The 26,871-nt window shown below is 45.5% G+C and overlaps 1 protein-coding gene across 1 annotated transcript in view; it reads left to right on the top strand.

Annotated features, from left to right (window-relative positions):
• The window catches only part of LOC311126986 (CUB and sushi domain-containing protein 3-like), a gene marked incomplete at both ends in the record, with an annotated part of 648,334 nt that overhangs the window by 192,700 nt on the left and 428,763 nt on the right, over positions 1-26,871 (top strand). The window contains one exon of the mRNA XM_084158716.1: positions 3,668-3,875. Coding sequence (XP_084014842.1) covers positions 3,668-3,875 — 208 coding nt within the window. The remainder of the gene's footprint in view (positions 1-3,667; positions 3,876-26,871) is intronic.

Below are 26,871 nucleotides of genomic sequence, written 5' to 3' on the forward strand. Positions count from 1 at the left end.
GAGAGAGAGAGAGAGAGAGAGAGAGAGAGAGAGAGAGAGAGAGAGAGAGATACGGTAGCAGAGAGTTACATGGTATGCTGCATTATTAGCATTCAGCTGGTGTGTGATGTTCTGCACAATGAAAACACACAATTTCACAGCAATTATGGCTGTGTTCTGTTCAGCACTTTATGTTTCTCTCCTGCTAACCTGAGAAATCAGGAAAACCCCATGATAAATTGCAGGTTGTTAGAAGGAAACAGGGAAACCTTATTACATATTACAGTATATTTTGAACCTCAGAGATGTGGATGAAGAAACAGGCTGATTTGATGGAGAAGTAATGTTGGTTGTGTGTATGTTAACATTGTTACAGTGTTATATTACCTTTTAGAAAATGGGTCGTTTGGATCCTTGATTTTGATTGGCTAAAATAATGTATTCTATATTACCATGTGTATATTCATATGTTCTCATTGGTTTTGCAGTAATAGAAACACTAACATCTACTGTTATTACAGCAGTAATAGAAACACTAACATAATAAAAATTATAATATAATAATAATATGCCATTTAGCAGACACTTTTATCCAAAGCGACTTACAGTCATGCGTGCATACATTATTTTATTTTTTGTATGGGTGGTCCGGGGATTGAACCCACTACCTTGGCGTTACAAGCGCCGTGCTCTACCAGCTGAGCTACAGAGGACCACGTTATTCTACTGTTCTACACGTTAACATCTACTGTTATTACAGCAGTAATAGAAACACTAACATCTACTGTCATTACAGCAGTAATAGAAACACTAACATCTACTGTTATTACAGCAGTAATAGAAACACTAACATCTACTGCCATTACAGCAGTAATAGAAACACTAACATCTACTGTTATTACAGCAGTAATAGAAACACTAACATCTACTGTTATTACAGCAGTAATAGAAACACTAACATCTACTGTTATTACAGCAGTAATAGAAACACTAACATCTAATGTTATTACAGCAGTAATAGAAACACTAACATCTACTGTTATTACAGCAGTAATAGAAACACTAACATCTACTGTTATTACAGCAGTAATAGAAACACTAACATCTACTGTTATTACAGCAGTAATAGAAACACTAACATCTACTGTTATTACATCAGTAATAGAAACACTAACATCTACTGTTATTACAGCAGTAATAGAAACACTAACATCTACTGTTATTACAGCAGTAATAGAAACACTAACATCTACTGTTATTACAACAGTAATAGAAACACTAACATCTACTGTTATTACAGCAGTAATAGAAACACTAACATCTAATGTTATTACAGCAGTAATAGAAACACTAACATCTACTGTTATTACAGCAGTAATAGAAACACTAACATCTACTGTTATTACAGCAGTAATAGAAACACTAACATCTACTGTTATTACAGCAGTAATAGAAACACTAACATCTACTGTTATTACATCAGTAATAGAAACACTAACATCTACTGTTATTACAGCAGTAATAGAAACACTAACATCTACTGTTATTACAGCAGTAATATAAACACTAACATCTACTGTTATTACAGCAGTAATAGAAACACGTCACATTTTAAAAATCACTACATCTCATGTTGATAGTATTATGATAATCACTACATCTCATGTTGATATCATTATGATAATCACTACATCTCATGTTGATAGCATTACGATAATCACTACATCTCATGTTGATAACATTATGATAATCACTACATCTCATGTTGATAGTATTATGATAATCACTACAGCTCATGTTGATAGCATTACGATAATCGCTACATCTCATGTTGATAGCATTACGATAATCACTACATCTCATGTTGATAACATTATGATAATCACTACATCTCATGTTGATATCATTATGATAATCACTACATCTCATGTTGATATCATTATGATAATCACTACATCTCATGTTGATAGTATTATGATAATCACTACAGCTCATGTTGATAGCATTACGATAATCACTACATCTCATGTTGATAGCATTACGATAATCACTACATCTCATGTTGATAACATTATGATAATCACTACATCTCATGTTGATAGCATTACGATAATCACTACATCTCATGTTGATAGTATTCTTGATAATCACTACAGCTCATGCTGATAACATTATGATAATCACTACATCTCATGTTGATAACCTTATGATAATCACTACATCTCATGTTGATAGTATTATGATATTCACTACATCTCATGTTGATAACATTATGATAATCACTACAGCTCATGTTGATAGCATTTTGATAATCACTACATCTCATGTCGATAGCATTATGATAAACACTACATATCATGTTGATAGTATTATGATAATCACTACATCTCACATTGACAGCATTATGATAATCACTACAGCTCATGTCGATAGCATTATGATAATCACTACATCTCATGTTGATAGTATTATGATAATGACTACAGCTCACATTGATAACATTATGATAATCACTACATCTTATGTTGATAGTATTATGATAAGCACTACAGCTCATGTTGACAACATTATGATAATCACTACATCTCATGTTGATAGTATTATGATAATCACTACATCTCATGTTGATAACATTACAATAATCACTACATCTCATATTGATAGCATTATGACAATCACTACAGCTCATGTCGATAGCATTATGATAATCACTACATCTAATTTTGATAGTATTATGATAATCACTACATCTCATGTTGATAATATTATGATAATCACTTCATCTCATGTCGATAGCATTATGATAATCACTACATCACATGTTGATAGTATTATGATAATCAATGCACCCCAGGTTGATAGCATTATGATAATCACTACATCTCATGTTGATAATATTATGATAATCACTACATCTCATGTTGATAGCATTATGATAATCACTACATCTCATGTTGATAGTGTACTGTACATTATGATAATCACTACATCTCATGTTGATAGTGTACTGTGCATTATGATAATCACTACATTATATCCCTATTAATATTACAACTGGGGGGTGATATGTTATAGAAGCCTCATCATAGTATGTGTGTGTGTGTGTGTGTGTGTGTGTGTGTGTGTGTGTGTGTGTGTGTGTGTGTGTGTGTGTGTGTGTGTGTGTGTGTGTGTGTGTGTGTGTGTGTGTGTGTGTGTGTGTGGTGATATGTCATCATAGTATAGCACAGATGCTGTGTGCTTCAAGCTCCTGCTCACTTATTGAGGCCAAGAACATAAAGATGACATTCCAATGTACTATCATACCACTTAGAATGCATGGCCAAAACCGGAACCCAGATGCTTCATTCTAAGTGGTACGTTAGTGTAGAATCTAGATATTGGAACAGAATGGTTTGGAATATGTCGTGGTTGTCTGAGTCTTCTGACGAACCAAAGGTTTCTGAACCCCTCAGACCAGAAGAAGAAGAGCAGGCAGGGGGCTTGGAACACAGCCGATTGATCCTGTAAATCTGGATACCTTGGATTGTTATCCATGCTGTCATATCCATATTCGCTAGCATACAACTTAGAATACATATAGCCTAATACATTGCTTCATTCTTAGTACTATTCTAGTCTACATATTGGAACAGAGACAACAGATTAATTGATATTAAATGCATGTGTTCCTCTGTTTGTTTGACAGCTGAGGACACGTGTGGCGGTACATTGAGGGGTTCCAGTGGGATCATCTCCAGCCCTGAATTCCCCAGTGACCTCTCCAACGCTGGGGAGTGTAAGTGGACGGTGCTGGCTGACCCTGGAGACACCATCTCACTGGTCTTCACTGATTTCCAGATGGAGGATAAACATGACTATCTGGAGGTAGAAGGATCAGAGCCGCCCAGTATCTGGTGAGTGGATTGGATGTTTATTTAATAACACTTTACTTAACTTAAGCCAACTGGTGTAAAAATAATAATAATTAGGTGGGCTCTTATATTTGTCCTGTTTCACACATATACAAGTTTTTATTATACTCATGTGTGAAATGGAAATGTGATTTTTGCATTTCCCAACTCCCCCTGAGACACCCTCGGAGAGTGGGGTCACGGTCAGGGTCTGCCGTTATCAACAGCGACCCTGGAGGAATTAGGGTTAAGTGCATTGCTCAAGGGCACATTGATAGATATTTTCACCTTGGTTATAATGTGTTTGAGAAACACAACTATCTGGAGGTAGAAGGATCAGAGCCGCCCAGCATCTGGTGAGTCAGGATTCTAGAATATTCTTCCAAGTCTGTGTCTTCCAAGTCTACACTGTAAAAAGTGGGACGGCACTGTTGTTCATCTGAAGTGCTTTTTCTGATTGGTATGATCCAAAATTACGCTTTGGTTCGTCCAACCTATTTTATTCAATTAGTCTGAAATAAAATAACGAATTTGACAATGATTTTGGGAGTTGAATGAAAGCTTCTAAATTGCTTTCAACACCTCATTTGCATTGCATAGCGGTGAGTGCAATGTGGCTGCGGCAGGCTATCAGAAGAGTTGGAGGCGTGGCCTGTTGGGGGCATGTCTTTCAGTTTGTTATTTTTGGCCACCCATTAGAGTGAATATCATTCCAAGTAATGAATTCTGTTAGTTACAATTTTTGCAATTATATGTTGACTGCCAGCTCTGAATCTTGAATGATATCTGTGCAAGTACTGTGATACTAAAGAGCCTGGAAAGGTGTTCATTGATGAGATGGTCACCATTTGGTTACAAAATTGTAGCCAGTTAATGTGAAAGTCTTATGTATGGAAGGTGTTTGGAGTCATTATTTCATAGTTTGGAACCAACTTAATATCTTGATTAAACAGGAAATGTGTAACCCAATTGAAACAATTTGGATAGGTAATTCCAAAGTGAGAAATGTACTTGGTACAGCATGAACTTATATATATATATATATATATATATATATATATATATATATATATATATATATATATACATTGCATTCAGAAAGTATTCAGACCCCTTGACTTTTTCCACATTTTGTTACGTTAAATGCCTTATTCTAAAAAGGATTAAATAAATAATAATACTCATCAATCTACACACAATATCCCATAATGGCAAAGTGAAAACAGTTTTTATATACATTTTAGCAAATGTATACAAAATTAAAAACAGAAATGACTTATTTACATAAGTATTCAGACCATTTGCTATGAGACTCGAAATTGAGCTCAGGTGCATCCTGTTTCCATTGATCATCCTTGAGATGTTTCTACAACTTGATTGGAGTCCACCTGTGGTAAATTCAATTGATTGGACATGACTTGGAAAGGCACACACCTGTCTATATAAGGTCCCACAGTTGACAGTGCATGTCAGAGCAAAAACCAAGCCATGAGGTCGAAGGAATTGCCCGTAGAGCTCCGAGATAGGATTGTGCCGAGGCACAGATGTGGGGAAGAGATGTGGGGAAGGGTACCAAAAAATTTCTGCAGTATTGAAGGTCCCCAAGAACACAGTGGCCTCCTTCATTCTTAAATGGAAGAAGTTTGGAACCACCAAGACTCTTAACGAGAAGACTCAAGGCTGTAATCGCTGCCAAAGGTGCTTCAACAAAGTACTGAGTAAAGGGTCTGAATATTTATGTAAATGTGATATTTCAGTTGTTTATTTTTTTACATTTGCAAAAAAATCTAAAAATCTGTTTTTGATTTGTGATTATGGGGTTTTGTGTGTAGATTGATGAGGAAAAAAACAAATGTAATCAATTTTAGAATAAGGCTGTAACGTAACAAAATGTGGAAAAAGCCAAGGGGTCTGAATACTTTCCGAATGCACTAGTGAGTATTTATGATATTTATTAGAGTTAACTAAAGGGGAAGAGTACGTTGAGTGTTGAAAGAAATCGGTTGCAACTTGAAATATAGGTTTGTTAATAATCAAATATAACATTTGGCATTGAATCATATATTTAGTTTCAACAAATGTATTTTTCTTCAATTAAGAAAACCTAACTAATTTACTTGTAGCCAGTGTAAAACCCTTCCAGTCCCTCTCACACACTGCCTCAACCCCAGCATGACTTGATGAATTGCTGTCAGAGTTAGGGTTAGGGCTGTTTGACAAATAGGACCATCTGGAGGTTAGGGTTAAGGTTGCAGAGTTAGGGTTAGGGCTGTTTGACAAATAGGACCATCTGGAGGTTAGGGTTAAGGTTGCAGAGTTAGGGTTAGGGCTGTTTGACAAATAGGACCATCTGGAGGTTAGGATTAAGGTTAGGGCGGCAGAGTTAGGGTTAGGAATGTTTGACAAATAGGACCATCTGGAGGTTAGGGTTAAGGTTAGGGCTGTAGAGTTAGGGTTAGGGCTGTTTGACAAATAGGACCTGCTGGAGGTTAGGATTAAGGTTAGGGCGGCAGAGTTAGGGTTAGGAATGTTTGACAAATAGGACCATCTGGAGGTTAGGGTTAAGGTTAGGGCTGCAGAGTTAGGGTTAGGGCTGTTTGACAAATAGGACCATCTGGAGGTTAAGGTTAGGGCTGCAGAGTTAGGGTTAGGGCTGTTTGACAAATGGGACCATCTGGAGGTTAGGGTTAAGGTTGCAGAGTTAGGGTTAGGGCTGTTTGACAAATAGGACCATCTGGAGGTTAGGATTAAGGTTAGGGCGGCAGAGTTAGGGTTAGGAATGTTTGACAAATAGGACCATCTGGAGGGTAGGGTTAAGGTTAGGGCTGCAGAGTTAGGGTTAGGGCTGTTTGACAAATAGGACCATCTGGAGGTTAGGATTAAGGTTAGGGTGGCAGAGTTAGGGTTAGGAATGTTTGACAAATAGGACCATCTGGAGGTTAGGGTTAAGGTTAGGGATGCATAGTTAGGGTTAGGGCTGTTTGACAAATAGGACCATCTGGAGGTTAAGGTTAGGGCTGCAGAGTTAGACCATCTGGAGGTTAAGGTTAGGGCTGCAGAGTTAGGGTTAGGGCTGTTTGACAAATGGGACCATCTGGAGGTTAGGGTTAAGGTTGCAGAGTTAGGGTTAGGGCTGTTTGATAAATAGGACAATCTGGAGGTTAGGGTTAAGGTTTCAGAGTTAGGGTTAGGGCTTTTTGACAAATAGGACCATCTGGAGGTTAGGGTTAAGGTTAGGGCTGCAGAGTTTGTGTCACGATCGTTTACAGACGGGACGGACCAAGGCGCAGCGTGATATGCATACATGTTTATTATACCGAATAAACACAACGACAAAATAACAAACTAAACGAAACGTGAAGTCCAAGGTAGACACAAACAACATACCTTACACGGAACAAGATCCCACAACCCACTAGTGCCAATAGGCTGCCTAAGTATTGTCCCCAATCAGAGACAACGAGCGACAGCTGCCTCTGATTGGGAACCACACCGGACAACATAGATCTAGACATACTAGACTACAAACATAGATCTACACCACATAGAAAATCCCACCCTGACTCAACAAATAAGAGTCCCCAGAGTCAGGGCGTGACAGTACCCCCCCCCCAAAGGTGCGGACTCCAACCGCACAACCTTTACTTAACAGGGTAGGGGCCGGGTGGGCATTCCACCTCGGAGGCGGATCCGGCTCCGGGCGTGACAACCACCTATTCTCCGCCTCCCTGTTGCGCCCCTGGTCTGGTCTGGACCTCGGTGCGCTGCTTCCCCTCTCCTTCCTCCCACTATACTCCAAGCCCTGTCTGGACCCTGGTGTGGGAGACCCCGAACCTTGAGAGGGGCTGACGTCTGGGTCTGGACTGGAGCCACTGACCGGAGCTGGACCGGGCACCGGTGGAGCGGACTGCTCAGGTTCCGGACTGGAGCCGCTGACCGGAGCTGGACTTGGCACCGGTGGAGCGGACTGCTCTGGCTCCGGAGTGGAGCCGCTGACCGGAGCTGGATCAGGCACCGGTGGAGCGGACTGCTCTGGCTCCGGAGTGGAGCCGCTGACCGGAGCTGGACTTGACCCCGGTGGAGTGGACTGCTCTGGCTCCGGAGTGGAGCAGCTGACCGGAGCTGGATCAGGCACCGGTGGAGCGGACTGCTCTGGCTCCGGACTGGAGCAGCTGACCAGAGCTGGATCAGGCACCGGTGGAGCGGACTGCTCTGGCTCCGGACTGGAGCTGCTTACTGGTGCCGGACCAGGCACCGGTGTGAACGGGCACGGGCCGGACTGGACAAACCCACCACTGGTCTGGTGCGAGGAGCAGGCACGGGCCGGACCGGACTGGCGACGCGCACCACTGGCTTGGTGCGAGGAGCAGGAACAGGCCGGGCCGGGCTGGCGACGCGCACCACTGGCTTGGTGCGAGGAGCAAGAACAGGCCGGACCGGGCTGGCGACGCGCACCACTGTCTTGGTGCGAGGAGCAGGAACAGGCCGGACCGGGCTGGCAACGCGCACCACTGGCTTGGTGCGAGGAGCAGGAACAGGCCGGACCGGCGACGCGCACCACTGGCTTGGTGCGAAGAGCAGGAACAGGCCGGGCCGGACTGGCGACGCGCACCACTGGCTTGGTGCGTGGAGCAGGAACGGGTCGGGCCGTACTGGGAACACACACCACTGGCTTAGTGCTGGGAGCAGGAACGGGCCGGACCGGACTGGCAACACGCACCACTTGCTTGGTGCGAAGAACGGGACTGGGTTCCTTTATTAACCCCCGCTCCTTCTGCTGCCAAACCAGCTCCTCTCACCGTGCCTCTACACTTTCCTTCTCCCTTTTAGCCTCCTGTAGCGCCTCCCTCTGACCGAATAACTCCTGCTCCCTCTGAACCAATAGCCCCCGTAACATGGTGGCCTCCTCTCCTAACCTGCAGATTCGCCCTGTCGCGGCCTCCTGCTGCCTCGTCGTCCACAACCGTGTGCCCCCCCCCCCAAAATGTTCTTGGGGTTGCCTCTCGGGTCTCCGTCTTCGGTACTCCTCTTCCCGTGAGGACTCCTCCGGGAACCCCCACGAGTTAGAGAACAGAAACTCGTCGTCGTCGTCATCCTTCGACTCCTCAGTATAATACTGTTCCCACTCCTCTTCCCATGGTCGTAGGGACCCAATCTGAAAACCAACCGGGTGCAATGGTCGGGGCTCTTCTCTCTCGCTCCCCGACCACCCCTTTAGCCCCCCCAACATTTTTTATAGGGGCTGCTTCTTGGGCCTCCTCCTCGGCCGGCTTCCGTGTTGCCGTTGCTCCTCTCCTGCCTGGGCTTCCTTCTTCGCCCAGGGTCCTTTTCCCGAAAATATCTCCTCCTATGACCAAATCTTCCCCACCTGTGTCCAGGGTGTTCGGTCCTCCTGGGTACGCTGCTTGGTCCTTGTTTGGTGGGATCTTCTGTCACGATCGTTTACAGACGGGACGGACCAAGGCGCAGCGTGATACGCATACATGTTTATTATACCGAATAAAAACAACGACAAAACAACAAACTAAATGAAACGTGAAGTCCAAGGTAGACACAAACAACATACCTTACACGGAACAAGATCCCACAACCCACTAGTGCCAATAGGCTGCCTAAGTATGGTCCCCAATCAGAGACAACGAGCGACAGCTGCCTCTGATTGGGAACCACACCGGCCAACATGGATCTAGACATACTAGACTATAAACATAGATCTACACCACATAGAAAATCACACCCTGACTCAACAAATAAGAGTCCCCAGAGTCAGGGCGTGACAGTTAGGGTTAGGGCTGTTTGACAAATAGGACCATCTGGAGGTTAAGGTTAGGGCTGCAGAGTTAGGGTTAGGGCTGTTTGACAAATAGGACCATCTGGAGGTTAGGGTTAAGGTTGCAGAGTTAGGGTTAGGGCTGTTTGACAAATAGGACCACCTGGAGGTTAGGGTTAAGGTTAGGGCTGCAGAGTTAGGTTTTTTTATTTATTTATTTTATTTATGTATTTATTTAAACTTTATTTAACCAGGTAAGACAGTTGAGAACAAGTTCTCATTTAAAACTGCGACCTGGCCAAGATAAACAAAGCAATGCGATAAAAACAACAACACAGAGTTACATATGGGGTAAAACAAAACATAAAGTCAAAAATACAACAGAATATATATATGCAGTGTGTGCAAATGTAGCAAGTTATGGAGGTAAGGCAATAAATAGGCCATAGTGCAAAATAATTACAATTAGTATTAACACTGGAATGATAGATGTGCAAGAGATGATGTGCAAATAGAGATACTAGGGTGCAAATGAGCAAAATAAATAACAATATGGGGATGAGGTAGTTGGGGGGCTAATTTCAGATGGGCTGTGTACAGGTGCATTGATCGGTAAGGTGCTCTGACAACTGATGCTTAAAGTTAGTGAGGGAGATAAGAGTCTCCAGCTTCAGAGATTTTTGCAATTCGTTCCAGTCATTGGCAGCAGAGAACTGGAAGGAATGGCGGCCAAAGGAGGTGTTGGCTTTGGGGATTACCAGTGAGATATACCTGCTGGAGCGCATACTACGGGTGTGTGTTGCTATGGTGACCAATGAGCTAAGATAAGGCAGGGATTTGCCTAGCAGTGATTTATAGATGGCCTGGAGCCATTGGGTTTGGTGACGAATATGTAGTGAGGACCAGCCAACAAGAGCGTACAGGTCACAGTGGTGGATAGTATATGGGGCTTTGGTGACAAAACGGATGGCACTGTGATAAACTACATCCAATTTGCTGAGTAGAGTGTTGGAGGTTATTTTGTAAATGACATCGCCGAAGTCAAGGATCGGTAGGATAGTCAGTTTTACGAGGGCATGTTTGGCAGCATGAGTGAAGGAGGCTTTGTTGCGAAATAGGAAGCCGATTCTAGATTTAACTTTGGATTGGAGATGCTTAATGTGAGTCTGAAAGGAGAGTTTACAGTCTAACCAGACACCTAGGTATTTGTAGTTGTCCACATACTCTAGGTCAGATCTGTCGAGAGTAGTGATTCTAGTCGGGTGGGCGGGTGCCAGCAGCGTTCGATTGAAGAGCATGCATTTAGTTTTACTAGTGTTTAAGAGCAGTTGGAGGCTACTGAAGGAGTGTTGTATGGCATTGAAGCTCGTTTGGAGGTTTGTTAACACAGTGTCCAATGAAGGGCCAGATTTATACAAAATGGTGTTGTCTGCGTAGAGGTGGATCTGAGAGTCACCAGCAGCAAGAGCGACATCATTGATATACACAGAGAAGAGTCGGCTCAAGAATTGAACCCTGTGGCACCCCCATAGAGACTGCCATTGGTCCAGACAACAGGCCCTCCGATTTGACACATTGAACTCTATCTGAGAAGTAGTTGGTGAACCAGGCGAGGCAGTCATTTGAGAAACCAAGGCTATTTAGTCTGCCAATAAGAATGCGGTGGTTGACAGAGTCGAAAGTCTTGGCCAGGTCGATGAAGACGGCTGCACAGTACTGTCTATTATCGATCGCGGTTATACTATCATTTAGGACCTTGAGCGTGGCTCAGGTGCACCCATGACCAGCTTGGAAACCGAATTGCATAGCAGAGAAGGTACGGTGGGATTCAAAATGGTCGTTGATCTGTTTGTTAACTTGGCTTTCAAAAACGTTCAAAAGGCAGGACAGGATGGATATAGGTCTGTAACAGTTTGGATCTAGAGTGTCACCCCCTTTGAAGAGGGGGATGACCGCGGCAGCTTTCCAATCTCTGGGGATCTCAGACGTTACGAAAGAGAGGTTGAACAGGCTAGTAATAGGGGTTGCGACAATTTCGGCGGCTAGTTTTAGAAAGAAAGGGTCCTGATTGTCTAGCCCAGATGATTTGTAGGGGTCCATATTTTGCAGCTCTTTCAGAACATCAGCTGTCTGAATTTGTGTGAAGGAGAAGCGGGGGGGGGGGCATGGGCAAGTTGCAGCGGAGGGTGCAGAGCTGGTGGCCGGGTTAGTGATAGCCAGGTGGAAAGCATGGCCAGCCGTAGCAAAATGCTTGTTGAAATTCTCGATTATTGTAGATTTATTGGTGGTGATAGTGTTTCCCAGCCTCAGTGCAGTGGGCAGCTGGGAGGAGGTGCTCTTATTCTCCATGGACATTACAGTGTCCCAAAACTTTTTGGAGTTAGTGCTACAGGATGCACATTTCTGTTTGAAAAAGCTAGCCTTTGCTTTCCTAACTGCTTGTGTATATTGGTTCCTAACTTCCCTGAAAAGTTGCATATCGCGGGAACTATTTGATGCTAATGCAGTACGCCACAGGATGTTTTTGTGCTGGTCAAGGGCAGTCAAGTCTGAGGAGAACCAGGGGCTATATCTGTTCTTAGTTCTGTATTTTTTGAATGGGGCATGTTTATTTAAGATTGAGAGGATATTACTTTTAAAGAACAACCAGGCATCCTCTACTGACGGAATGAGATCGATATCCATCCAGGATACCTGGGCCAGGTCAATTAGGAAGGCCTGCTAGCTAAAGTGTTTTAGGGAGCGTTTGACAATGATGAGGGGTGGTCGTTTGACCGCGGACCCGTTACGGACGCAGGGAATAAGGCAGTGATCGCTGAGATCCTGGTTGAAGACAGCGGAGGTGTATTTAGAGGGTAAGTTAGTCAGGATGATATCTATGAGGGTGCCCATGTTTACGGATTTAGGGTTGTACCTGGTAGGTTTGTTGATAATTTGTGTGAGATTGAGGGCATCTAGTTTGGATTGTAGGATGGCCGGGGTGTTAAGCATATCCCAATTTAGGTCACCAAGCAGTACGAACTCTGAGGATAAATGGGGGGCAATCAACTCACATATGGTGTCCAGGGCACAGCTGGGGGCTGAGGGGGGTCTGTAGCAAGCGGCAACAGTGAGAGACTTATTTCTGGAAAGGTGGATTTTTAGAAGTAGAAGCTCAAACTGTTTGGGCACAGACCTGGATAGTATGATAGAGCTCTGCAGGCTATCTCTACAGTAGATTGCAACTCCTTTGGCAGTTCTATCTAGACGGAAAATGTTGTAGTTGGGGATAGAAATGTCAGAATTAGAACATCAGGGTTGGCGGAGTGTGCTAACGCAGTGAATAACTCAAACTTAGGAAGGAGGCTTCTGATGTTAACGTGCAGAAAACCAAGGCTTTTACGGTTACAGAAGTCAACAAATGATAGCCCCTGGGGAGTAGGAGTGCTACAGTGGTCTAAGGCACTGCATTGCAGTGCTAGCTGTGCCACTAGAGATCCTGGTTCGAATCCAGGCTCTGTTGTAGCCGGTCGCGACTGGGAGACCCATGGGGCGGTGCACAATTGGCCCAGCGTCGTCCAGGGTAGGGGAGGGAATGGCCGGCAGGGATGTAGCTCAGTTGGTAGAGCATGGCGTTTTCAATGCCAGGGTTGTGGGTTCGATTCCCACGGGGGGCCAGTATGAAAAAAATAATAACGTATGCACTAACTGTAAGTCGCTCTGGATAAGAGCGTCTGCTAAATGACTAAAATGTAAATGTGAAAATGTAGGAGTGATACTAGGGGCTGCAGGGCCTGGGTTAGCCTTTACCTCACCAGAGGAACAGAGGAGGACTAGAATAAGGATACGGCTAAAGGCTTTAAGAACTGGTCTTCTTGTGCGTTGGGTACAGAGAATAAAGGGGGCTGATTTCCGGGTGTTGTAGAAAAGATTCAGGGCATTATGCACAGACAAGGATATGGAAGGATATGAGTACAGTGGAGGTAAACCTAAGCGTCGGGTAACAATGAAAGAGATAGCATCACTGGAGGCACCGATTGAGCCGGTCTCGGCGTGTATGGAGGGTGGAACAAAGGAACTATTTGAGGCAGTTTGAGAAGGAGTTGGGGTTCTACAGTGAAATTGTATAATAAGAACTAACTGGAACAGCAATAGGCAAGGCATATTGACATGGGAGAGAGGTATAAAGCAATCACAGGTGTTATTAGAGAGAGCTAAGACAACAACTGGTAATGGCGATAAAGTTTGGGCTGATGCTAAACAGATAAACAGGACAGGGTACCGTGTAAAGGAACAAGGTTAGGGCTGTGAGGGTTGAATACATTGTAATCTCTAGGGCTACGTTCTAATGTACAGTTAATATACGGGTTGGGGTCCCCCCAGATATAGCATATGATAGCAAAATGTGTAGAATTAGCAGGAAATTAGCTTTAAAACTGCAACATTTTCTCTTAGCCTCATGACAAAATGTGTAGAATAGCATTATATAACTGCAAAGTTTTTCTACACAAAATGTGTTGAAATGCAGGAAGTTAGCTGTTTGGGGACCCCAAATGCGGTAGTCCGACTCTGATCCTTGTCACGGATTCTGCCGAGGCTGCTCCTCCTCCTTGCTCGGGCAGGCTTCGGCGTTCGCCGTCCCCGGAGTACTAGCTGCCACCGTTAGATGTTTCAGTGTTTGATTGCTTTTGTCTGTCTATTCGCCTGTCCGTTAGTGCTGCGTGTTTTCTCTGTTTGTTGTTTTTGTAGTTTGCGCAGAGTTTGCGTATTCGCTCGCCCCTGGTTTATGTTGAGGCCGTTCATTTGTATTGTGCCTTGTGTTGCACTAGTAAACCTTGTTGGACTAAGCTTCGGTGTCCTGCGCCTGACTCCCACACCACATTCACCTCAGCCATTGACAGAACAACACACCACATATGGAGTCAGCAGGAGCAGCGGCGGCACCCAAGTCGCTGGAGGATCGGATCAGCGACCAAGACACCATGATCCGGCAACTTGGGGCCGCCATGAACGAGGTGTCCAACAATCTGCGCCGGTTGGTTACGGGAGAGGTGCCCACGCCTTCGCACACCTTACCATCACCATCGGCCAGTCCTCCTCTCCCAGCACCGGAACCCAGTGGCATTCGGCTCTCGCTCCCGAGGGCATATGATGGTTCTGCAGCCGGGTGTCAGGGGTTCCTCCTGCAGGTGGAACTCTACCTGGCCACCATACACCCGGCGCCCTCGGGATACGAGAGCGTCTCCGCCCTCATCTCCTGTCTATCTGGCAAGGCGTTGGAGTGGGCCAACGCCGAATGGAGGGGAATAGACGCCGCCACCATCACCTACGCGGAGTTCTCCCGCCGCTTCAGGGCTGTGTTCGATCATCCACCTGAGGGGAAGGCGGCGGGGGAGCGTCTGTTCCACCTCCGACAGGGGAAGAGGAGTGCACAGGAGTTCGCCCTGGAGTTCCGGACTCAAGCAGCGGATGCGGGGTGGAATGAGAGTGCCCTCATCGACCATTACCGGTGTAGTCTACGAGAGGACGTTCGTCATGAGCTGGCCTGCAGGGACACCAACCTATTCTTCGACCAGTTGGTGGACATTTCCATCCGTCTCGACACCCTGCTGGCTACCCGCGGACGTCCCGAGTGGGGGTCGTCCATTCCACCCTCCAGGACCTCCGAGCCGATTCCCATGGAGCTCGGGGGTGCTGGCGCTAGGGAGAGGAGGAGAGAGAACCCGAGGGGGGCCGTCCCCTGCACCAACTGTGGCCGTGGAGGACACACTGCGGCTAGGTGCTGGGGAGGGTCTCCTGGGAGAGGGGACAACAGGTCACGCACTGGGGAGTCATTTCAGGTGAGTAGGCGCCCCACTTACCCAGAGCTCTCTGTTGGTCACCTGTGTATACCTGTGAGATTTCCACAGGTGGCACCTCATTCCCAGCATAAGGCGCTAGTAGATTCAGGCGCAGCTGGGAATTTTGTTGATCGTGAATTTTGTTATAGGCTAGGAATTCCCCTTCGGCCGGTAGAAGCCCCCTTTCCTGTTCATGCCCTAGACAGCCGGCCGCTGGGGTCGGGGTTGATCAGAGAAGTCACAGCACCACTTAAGATGACGACGCAGGGGGGTCATGAGGAGATCATTCAGTTTTATCTGATCGACTCTCCTGCGTATCCCGTGGTGCTGGGGCTTCCCTGGTTAAGCGCCCATGATCCTACCATTGCGTGGCAACAGAGGGCTCTTATGGAGTGGTCTGCCCAGTGTGTAGGGAGATGTCTAGGTGTTTCCTTAGGGGCGACCTCGGTGGAGAGTCCGAACCAAGTGCCCGTAATGCGCATTCCCCCTGAATATGAGGATTTAGCACTTGTGTTCAGCAAAACTAGGGCAACACGGCTACCACCTCATAGACAGGGGGATTGTGCGATAGATCTCCAAACGGGAGCGGCACTTCCGCGGAGTCGTGTGTATCCCCTGTCTCAAGAGGAGACAGCGGCTATGGAGACTTACATAGCCGAGTCCTTGGCACAGGGATACATACGGTCCTCCACTTCCCCGGTTTCCTCGAGTTTCTTCTTTGTGAAGAAGAAGGACGGGGGTTTGCGCCCGTGTATTGATTACCGTAGTCTCAATCAGATCACGGTTAAGTACAGTTACCCTCTTCCTCTGATTGCGACTATGACGGAGTCATTACGCGGAGCGCGGTTCTTCACAAAGTTGGATCTCAGGAGCGCGTACAATCTGGTGCGCATTAGGGAGGGGGATGAATGGAAAACAGCATTTAGCACCACCTCGGGTCATTACGAGTATCTCGTCATGCCATATGGGTTAATGAATGCTCCTTCAGTCTTCCAATCCTTTGTTGACGAGATTTTCCGGGACATGCATGGGCAGGGTGTGGTAGTATACATCGACGACATCCTAGTGTACTCTTCTACACGAGCTGAGCATGTAGCCCTGGTGCGCCGAGTGTTGAGGAGGCTGTTGGAGCATGACTTGTATGTCAAGGCAGAGAAATGCTTGTTCTTCCAGGAGTCCGTCTCCTTTTTGGGTTATCGGTTGTCCGTGTCTGGTGTGAAGATAGAGGTTGACCGTGTGTCGGCCGTGCATAATTGGCAAACTCCAACCACTGTAAAAGAGGTGCAGCAGTTTTTGGGTTTTGCTAATTACTACCGGAGGTTTATCCGGGGCTTTGGACAGGTGGCAGCTCCCATTACGTCCCTGCTAAAGGGGGGTCCGGTGCGTTTGCAGTGGTCAGCTGAGGCGGACAGGGCGTTTGGTAAACTTAAGAACCTGTTCACTTCGGCTCCGGTGCTGGCGCATCCTGACCCCGCTTTACCATTCCAAGTTGCGGTAGACGCGTCCGAGGCCGGTATTGGGGCAGTCCTGTCGCAACGGTCCGGCACGCCACCTAAACTCCGCCCCTGTGCGTTCTATTCTAAGAAGCTCAGCCCGGCGGAGCGCAATTATGACGTAGGGGACAGGGAGCTGTTAGCTGTAGTCCAGGCCCTAAAGGTGTGGAGGCATTGGCTTGAGGGGCCTACTCCCATACTGCCGGAGTCTTGTCTGGTGGGTCCGGTGGTGTGGGAGGTCGATGCGGAGATCGAGCGGGCACTGCGTACCGACCCTACTCCCCCAGAGTGTCCGGTGGGGCGGACGTACGTTCCGCTCGAGGTTCGTGACCGCCTTATTTATTGGGCTCATACATCACCCTCCTCTGGACATCCAGGTATTGGCCGGACAGTGCACTGCCTTAGCGTGAAATACTGGTGGCCAACGTTAGCTAGGGATGTGAGGGTTTATGTCTCCTCCTGCTCCGTGTGCGCCCAGTGTAAGGCGCCTAGACATTTGCCCAGGGGAAAGTTACATCCCCTGCCCGTTCCACAACGACCATGGTCCCACCTCTCGGTGGATTTTGTGACTGACCTTCCCCCCTCCCAGGGGAATACCACTATTTTGGTCGTTGTGGATCGGTTTTCTAAGGCCTGTCGTCTCCTCCCAATGCCGGGTCTCCCTACTGCCCTACAGACCGCTGAGGCCCTATTTACCCACGTTTTCCGGCACTATGGGGTGCCCGAGGATATAGTGTCTGACCGAGGTCCCCAGTTCACCTCCAGAGTCTGGGGGGTGTTCATGGAACGCTTGGGGGTCTCGGTGAGCCTTACCTCGGGTTACCACCCAGAGAGCAATGGGCAGGTAGAACGAGTCAACCAGGATGTGGGTAGGTTTCTGAGGTCCTATTGCCAGGGCCGGCCGGAGGAGTGGTCTAGGTATCTCCCCTGGGCAGAGATGGCACAGAACTCTCTCCGCCACTCCTCCACTAATCTAACCCCTTTCCAGTGTGTGTTGGGGTATCAGCCGGTCCTGGCACCATGGCACGAGAGCCAGATCGAGGCCCCTGCGCTGGACGAATGGATTCGGCGCTCGGAGGAGACGTGGAACGCTGCTCATGTCCATCTGCAGCGGGCCATCCGTCGACTGAAGGCGAGCGCCGATCGCCACCGCAGTGAGGGTCCGGTGTACGCACCGGGAGATCGAGTCTGGCTCTCGACTCGAAACCTGCCCCTCCGCCTGCCCTGTCGGAAGCTGGGTCGGCGGTTTGTGGGGCCCTTTAAAGTCCTGAGGAGATTGAACGAGGTGTGTTACAGGTTACAACTGCCTATTGATTATAAGAATATTAACCCCTCGTTCCATGTGTCTCTTCTCAGGCCGGTGGTAGCTGGTCCACTCCAAGAAGGTGAGATAGGAGAGACCCCTCCGCCCCCTCTGGACATCGAGGGAGCTCCGGCGTACACGGTCAGGACCATCTTGGACTCGAGATGTCGGATGGGGGGTCTCCAGTATCTCGTGGAGTGGGAGGGGTATGGTCCGGAGGAACGGTGCTGGGTGCCTAGGAGGGATATCCTAGATCCATCTCTCCTGACTGAGTTCCACCGTGGTCATCCCACGCGCCCGGCTCCGCGTCCTCCTGGTCGTCCCCGAGGCCGGGGTCGGCGCACGGCTGGAGCCGCGCGTCAAGGGGGGGGGTACTGTCACGGATTCTGCCGAGGCTGCTCCTCCTCCTTGCTCGGGCAGGCTTCGGCGTTCGCCGTCCCCGGAGTACTAGCTGCCACCGTTAGATGTTTCAGTGTTTGATTGCTTTTGTCTGTCTATTCGCCTGTCCGTTAGTGCTGCGTGTTTTCTCTGTTTGTTGTTTTTGTAGTTTACGCAGAGTTTGCGTAATCGCTCGCCTCTGGTTTATGTTGAGGCCGTTCATTTGTATTGTGCCTTGTGTTGCACTAGTAAACTTTGTTGGACTAAGCTTCGGTGTCCTGCGCCTGACTCCCACACCGCATTCACCTCAGCCATTGACAATCCTGAGTTACTTACATTCAACCAAGTAGGTAAAACAACCACATATCCCAGTCACTGAAAGGACAAACCTTTTCTCATTGCTTCATACTAATTTGTATGCTAGTATGGATGTTAGAACAAAAGTTTGGTTTGATTTGATTCTGACAGGTTTTAACTATAAGCTCAAATCCATCAGTGTGTCATGTCCTAGAGAATAAAGAGAAACACAAGGCAACGGGAGGAGTGACTGTGAAGATTTAAGTTGACAGGACATCACTGGAGATATCTTGATACGATTTGATAGGTGTCCATCAAAGCAGAGACTGTACTGTATTGAACAGGCATAGTTCTTGGCTCTGTTCCATATATTAGACCCTAGAGAGCGGGATGAGGTTGGTTTGTTTTATTTTTATTTTCAGAAATGTATTTTCAGTTGCTCGTTACACCTATATTTACTGTAGTTTGATCAACTCATTGATATTGAGTCTTTCACAAAATGGTCTTAGAGATCATAAACCTTGGAGGAGGGTCTAAAAATTCCAGTAGCTTTCCCAAAATTACCAGGTTTTCCAGTAATCCTGGTTGGAGGGTTATGGATTTCCTGCTTCTTCCCTCATGATTTCAGGAATCTTCCAACCGGGATGTCTGGAAAACCTGGGAATAAGCAGGAAAGTTACTAGAATTTTGCAACCCTACCTAGGAGTTATCTCATGCTATTGAGGGATAGAGAATGTTTTAGATATACTGTGGCCCTACATCAACATGGTATTGTTGTACAATACAGTCTACTGTACCTCAGTCTTTGATCCCTGTTATACTGTACTATACATTTATTTTACTAAGTGTTTCCTATTCTGATATGTTCAGAACGGGCAGTAACTACATTTTATTCACAATTACAAAAATGGAATCAGAAAAACAGGAGACTAACACATTCATAAATGGCAAAAAAGACAGTCAATAAATAAATAATAAGGATTAAGGTTTTGAAGTGTCTATCCTATATCTAGGAGATAGAAGACAAATCTGGAAGTATACACATATATTATTTACACATATTTAACCTCTTATTTCTGTTGGCACAAAACTACCTCCATACTTCCATTCATTTGTATGGGTTAACTTTAGACAAGTCCCGTGACACTTTTGGGGGTCGTTGAGCAAACGGAAAACACCATCATGAACACCATTAGTTTGTAGGACAACCCGTTCGGATGCTACAGACTAGGGGTGTGCCGACATGGCCTTAGTCGTATTCGTAATCGTATCCGTAAATTGACAGTTGATAGTTGGATCGGATGATTAAAAAAAGGAAGTGTTTTAATATGCCTAAATAGATTTTGGCAAAATACCTCCCTGCATATTCTAACTGTAAAAAAGCTGCAGATTAGGAGCAGCGTGGACGCAGAGGGTTGTGTGTGTGTGTCCTCAATTTGCAGCAGGCAGCCAAGTTTGCTGTCACTCAGTCAGAATGCACATCAGTGTTTTACCTTTTTCCCCTACCGTTGCCCCGCTTGTTAGACATTATGCACATTGATAGCTTGATAGCAAACGTCCTCGCCAAGTGATTTATCATAGTAGCAGGCAGCAGCAGTCTAAATGATCAGACCGAAAACATGCGTGGAAAACGAATCGGGTGAAATTTTTCAAATTTTCATTTTGTCCGACTACTAGGCACACCCCTACTACAGACGTTTCCGTGAGAAGACCGATTTTCGGGTTGTCTCCTGGTCTGACAAACACCGCTGTAGCTCTGCCACTTTCCACCACAGATGTGGAAGGGCGACAAAAGAGGATGATATATCTTGCTTAAACTGATGGATTTTAATGGAAATGTTTTATTATTACCAATGTACCAATGTATTATCTATAGTTAATATTAGTCCATTTTCCAGTTGGACAGGTAACTCTCAGCATGTAAGTTATTGCCTACCCTGCCTCCAAGCCCTAGACCTTTCCTATCTAAGTTATTGCCTACCCAGCCTCCAAGCCCTAGACCTTTCCGCTCTAAGTTATTGCCTACCCAGCCTCCAAGCCCTAGACCTTTCCTCTCTAAGTTTTTGCCTACCCAGCCCCCAAGCCCTAGACCTTTCCTCTCTAAGTTATTGCCTGCCAAGCCCCCAAGCGTTAGACCTTTCCTCTCTAAGTTATTGCCTGCCAAGCCCCCAAGCGTTAGACCTTTCCTATCTAAGTTATTGCCTATCCAGCCCCCAAGCCCTAGACCTTTCCTTTCTAAGTTATTGCCTACCCAGCCTCCAAGCCCTAGACCTGTCCTCTCTAAGTTATTGCCTACCCAGCCTCCAAGCCCAAGACCTGTCCTCTCTAAGTTATTGCCTACCCAGCTCCCAAGCCCAAGACCTGTCCTCTCTAAGTTATTGCCTACCCAGCTCCCAAGCCCTAGACCTTGAAGAGTTCAGGGTGCAGCCAGGAATGCAGACATTTCAGAGTGGCTCAGTAATTCCCTTCATAGTGCACTACTTTTGACCAGGGTCCAAGGCACCCTGTTCCCTTCATAGTGCACTACTTTTGACCAGGGTCCATGGCACCCTGTTCCCATCATAGTGCACTATTTTTGACCAAGGCTGCTATAAAGGGATTAGAGTGCCAGTTGGGACGGATACATTGAATGTCTCAGTAACTGAAGGCTTTTTAAAAATTCTTCCTACAATATTTGTGTCATTTAGATTTCAGTAAAATGGCTCAGTGTGCAGAAAAGGTCACGTTATGTGAAATCAATTACCTTCTAATGCCCGGAGGAACACCTAATTCCTCCACTGACAGATGGATTAGAAAAGCTCTTAGTATTGGAATTCACAAAGTCATATTTACTGACTGTACAGATCGAGGGAAATGTCGCACATGTAGTGTTAGGTAGTGTTAAAGTGGAAATAGAGAAATACTGTAAGTGTTATATTTAACTCTGTGGAAATAGAGAAATAATGTAAGTGTTATATTTAACTCTGTGGAAATAGAGAAATACTGTAAGTGTTATATTTAACTCTGTGGAAATAGAGAAATACTGTAAGTGTTATATTTAACTCTGTGGAAATAGGAACAAGACAAATAGACAGTGTTGTGCTGACTCTGTGAGGCTGAGGAGAGGCAGGCGGGGAGGGAGAGAGGGAGGCAGGGAGGCAGGGAGGGAGGCAGGGAGGGAGGCAGGGAGGGAGGGAGGCGTGGAGGGAGGGAGGGAGGCGAGGAGGGAGGCGTGGAGGCGAGGAGGGAGAGTTGAAGGTAGAAGATAAAAGCATCATTGTTCGACCCAAATGGCACCCTATTTCCAATAGAGTGTGGCTCTGGCCCTATGGGCCCTGGTCAAAAGAAGTGCACTATAAAGGGGTTAGGATGCCATTTGGGACTCACCCAGGCCTGGTTAGCCAGACAAACGAGCACAGGCCTCTGGCAGGGAGCGAGCACAGCATGCTGAATCCCTCGGATTAGAACAGAGCACAGCCACAGCCCAATGAAGCCCAATGCTACGGCTGCATACTGGATTAGAACACAGCCCAATGAAGCCCAATGATACGGCTGCATACTGGATTAGAACATAGCCCAATGAAGCGCAATGCTACGGCTACATACTGGATTAGAACAGAGCACAGCCCAATGCTACGTATAAATACTGTATTAGAACACAGCCCAATGAAGCCCAATGCTACGGCTGCATACTGGATTAGAACAGAGCACAGCCCAATGCTACGGCTGCATACTGGATTAGAACACAGCCCAATGAAGCCCAATGCTACGGCTGCATACTGGATTAGAACAGAGCACAGCCCAATGCTACGGCTACATACTGGATTAGAACACAGCACAGCCCAATGAAGTCTGTGTGTGTGTGTGTGTGTGTGTGTGTGTGTGTGTGTGTGTGTGTGTGTGTGTGTGTGTGTGTGTGTGTGTGGGGGGGGTGCTGGGGGAGGTTTTTAGGTGGATTCATTTTCAGTCATAACAGTCTTCAGTTCTGTGATGTTCCTACCAGGCATAACAGTTTTCAGTTCTGTGATGTTCCTACCAGTCATAACAGTTTTCAGTTCTGTGATGTTCCTACCAGTCATAACAGTTTTCAGTTCTGTGATGTTCCTACCAGTCATAACAGTTTTCAGTTCTGTGATGTTCCTACCAGTCATAACAGTTTTCAGTTCTGTGATGTTCCTACCAGTCATAACAGTCTTCAGTTCTGTGATGTTCCTACCAGTCATAACAGTCTTCAGTTCTGTGATTTTCCTACCAGTCATAACAGTCTTCAGTTCTGTGATGTTCCTACCAGTCATAACAGTTTTCAGTTCTGTGATGTTCCTACCAGTCATAACAGTCTTCAGTTCTGTGATGTTCCTATCAGTCATAACAGTCTTCAGTTCTGTGATGTTCCAACCAGTCATAACAGTCTTCAGTTCTGTGATGTTCCTACCAGTCATAACAGTCTTCAGTTCTGTGATGTTCCTACCAGGCATAACAGTTTTCAGTTCTGTGATGTTCCTACCAGTCATAACAGTCTTCAGTTCTGTGATGTTCCTACCAGTCATAACAGTTTTCAGTTCTGTGATACTCCTACCAGTCATAACAGCCTTCAGTTATGTGATGTTCCTACCAGTCATAACAGTCTTCAGTTCTGTGATGTTCCAACCAGTCATAACAGTCTTCAGTTCTGTGATTTTCCTACCAGTCATAACAGTCTTCAGTTCTGTGATGTTCCTACCAGTCATAACAGTTTTCAGTTCTGTGATGTTCCTACCAGTCATAACCGTCTTCAGTTCTGTGATGTTCCTATCAGTCATAACAGTCTTCAGTTCTGTGATGTTCCAACCAGTCATAACAGTCTTCAGTTCTGTGATGTTCCTACCAGTCATAACAGTCTTCAGTTCTGTGATGTTCCTACCAGGCATAACAGTTTTCAGTTCTGTGATGTTCCTACCAGTCATAACAGTCTTCAGTTCTGTGATGTTCCTACCAGTCATAACAGTTTTCAGTTCTGTGATGTTCCTACCAGTCATAACAGTCTTCAGTTCTGTGATGTTCCTACCAGTCATAACAGTCTTCAGTTCTGTGATGTTCCAACCAGTCATAACAGTCTTCAGTTCTGTGATGTTCCTACCAGTCATAACATTTTTCAGTTCTGTGATGTTCCTACCAGTCATAACAGTCTTCAGTTCTGTGATGTTCCTACCAGGCATAACAGTTTTCAGTTCTGTGATGTTCCTACCAGTCATAACAGTTTTCAGTTCTGTGATGTTCCTATCAGTCATAACAGTCTTCAGTTCTGTGATGTTCCAACCAGTCATAACAGTCTTCAGTTCTGTGATGTTCCTACCAGTCATAACAGTCTTCAGTTCTGTGATGTTCCTACCAGGCATAACAGTTTTCAGTTCTGTGATGTTCCTACCAGTCATAACAGTCTTCAGTTCTGTGATGTTCCTACCAGTCATAACAGTTTTCAGTTCTGTGATACTCCTACCAGTCATAACAGCCTTCAGTTATGTGATGTTCCTACCAGTCATAACAGTCTTCAGTTCTGTGATGTTCCAACCAGTCATAACAGTCTTCAGTTCTGTGATTTTCCTACCAGTCATAACAGTCTTCAGTTCTGTGATGTTCCTACCAGTCATAACAGTTTTCAGTTCTGTGATGTTCCTACCAGTCATAACAGTCTTCAGTTCTGTGATGTTCCTATCAGTCATAACAGTCTTCAGTTCTGTGATGTTCCAACCAGTCATAACAGTCTTCAGTTCTGTGATGTTCCTACCAGTCATAACAGTCTTCAGTTCTGTGATGTTCCTACCAGGCATAACAGTTTTCAGTTCTGTGATGTTCCTACCAGTCATAACAGTCTTCAGTTCTGTGATGTTCCTACCAGTCATAACAGTTTTCAGTTCTGTGATGTTCCTACCAGTCATAACAGTCTTCAGTTCTGTGATGTTCCTACCAGTCATAACAGTCTTCAGTTCTGTGATGTTCCAACCAGTCATAACAGTCTTCAGTTCTGTGATGTTCCTACCAGTCATAACATTTTTCAGTTCTGTGATGTTCCTACCAGTCATAACAGTCTTCAGTTCTGTGATGTTCCTACCAGGCATAACAGTTTTCAGTTCTGTGATGTTCCTACCAGTCATAACAGTTTTCAGTTCTGTGATGTTCCTACCAGTCATAACAGTTTTCAGTTCTGTGATGTTCCTACCAGTCATAACAGTTTTCAGTTCTGTGATACTCCTACCAGTCATAACAGCCTTCAGTTATGTGATGTTCCTACCAGTCATAACAGTCTTCAGTTCTGTGATGTTCCTACCAGTCATAACAGTCTTCAGTTCTGTGATTTTCCTACCAGTCATAACAGTCTTCAGTTCTGTGATGTTCCTACCAGTCATAACAGTTTTCAGTTCTGTGATGTTCCTACCATTCATAACAGTCTTCAGTTCTGTGATGTTCCTATCAGTCATAACAGTCTTCAGTTCTGTGATGTTCCAACCAGTCATAACAGTCTTCAGTTCTGTGATGTTCCTACCAGTCATAACAGTCTTCAGTTCTGTGATGTTCCTACCAGGCATAACAGTTTTCAGTTCTGTGATGTTCCTACCAGTCATAACAGTCTTCAGTTCTGTGATGTTCCTACCAGTCATAACAGTTTTCAGTTCTGTGATACTCCTACCAGTCATAACAGCCTTCAGTTATGTGATGTTCCTACCAGTCATAACAGTCTTCAGTTCTGTGATGTTCCAACCAGTCATAACAGTCTTCAGTTCTGTGATTTTCCTACCAGTCATAACAGTCTTCAGTTCTGTGATGTTCCTACCAGTCATAACAGTTTTCAGTTCTGTGATGTTCCTACCAGTCATAACAGTCTTCAGTTCTGTGATGTTCCTATCAGTCATAACAGTCTTCAGTTCTGTGATGTTCCTACCAGTCATAACAGTTTTCAGTTCTGTGATGTTCCTACCATTCATAACAGTTTTCAGTTCTGTGATGTTCCTACCATTCATAACAGTCTTCAGTTCTGTGATGTTCCTATCAGTCATAACAGTCTTCAGTTCTGTGATGTTCCAACCAGTCATAACAGTCTTCAGTTCTGTGATGTTCCTACCAGTCATAACAGTCTTCAGTTCTGTGATGTTCCTACCAGGCATAACAGTTTTCAGTTCTGTGATGTTCCTACCAGTCATAACAGTCTTCAGTTCTGTGATGTTCCTACCAGTCATAACAGTTTTCAGTTCTGTGATACTCCTACCAGTCATAACAGCCTTCAGTTATGTGATGTTCCTACCAGTCATAACAGTCTTCAGTTCTGTGATGTTCCAACCAGTCATAACAGTCTTCAGTTCTGTGATTTTCCTACCAGTCATAACAGTCTTCAGTTCTGTGATGTTCCTACCAGTCATAACAGTTTTCAGTTCTGTGATGTTCCTACCAGTCATAACAGTCTTCAGTTCTGTGATGTTCCTATCAGTCATAACAGTCTTCAGTTCTGTGATGTTCCAACCAGTCATAACAGTCTTCAGTTCTGTGATGTTCCTACCAGTCATAACAGTCTTCAGTTCTGTGATGTTCCTACCAGGCATAACAGTTTTCAGTTCTGTGATGTTCCTACCAGTCATAACAGTATTCAGTTCTGTGATGTTCCTACCAGTCATAACAGTTTTCAGTTCTGTGATGTTCCTACCAGTCATAACAGTCTTCAGTTCTGTGATGTTCCTACCAGTCATAACAGTCTTCAGTTCTGTGATGTTCCAACCAGTCATAACAGTCTTCAGTTCTGTGATGTTCCTACCAGTCATACATTACATTTACATTTACATTTGTCATTTAGCAGACGCTCTTATCCAGAGCGACTTACAGTTAGTGCATACATTTTCATACTAATCTCTTCAAATTGCATTCAATACAATATTCAGGGTCTCGCGAATGAGCTGCTTAGTTTGATACACCGACCACACGGTTAACAGCTATA

Source organism: Coregonus lavaretus (genome assembly GCF_964263955.1).
Source record: "Coregonus lavaretus genome assembly, chromosome: 3".
NCBI lineage: Eukaryota > Metazoa > Chordata > Actinopteri > Salmoniformes > Salmonidae > Coregonus > Coregonus lavaretus.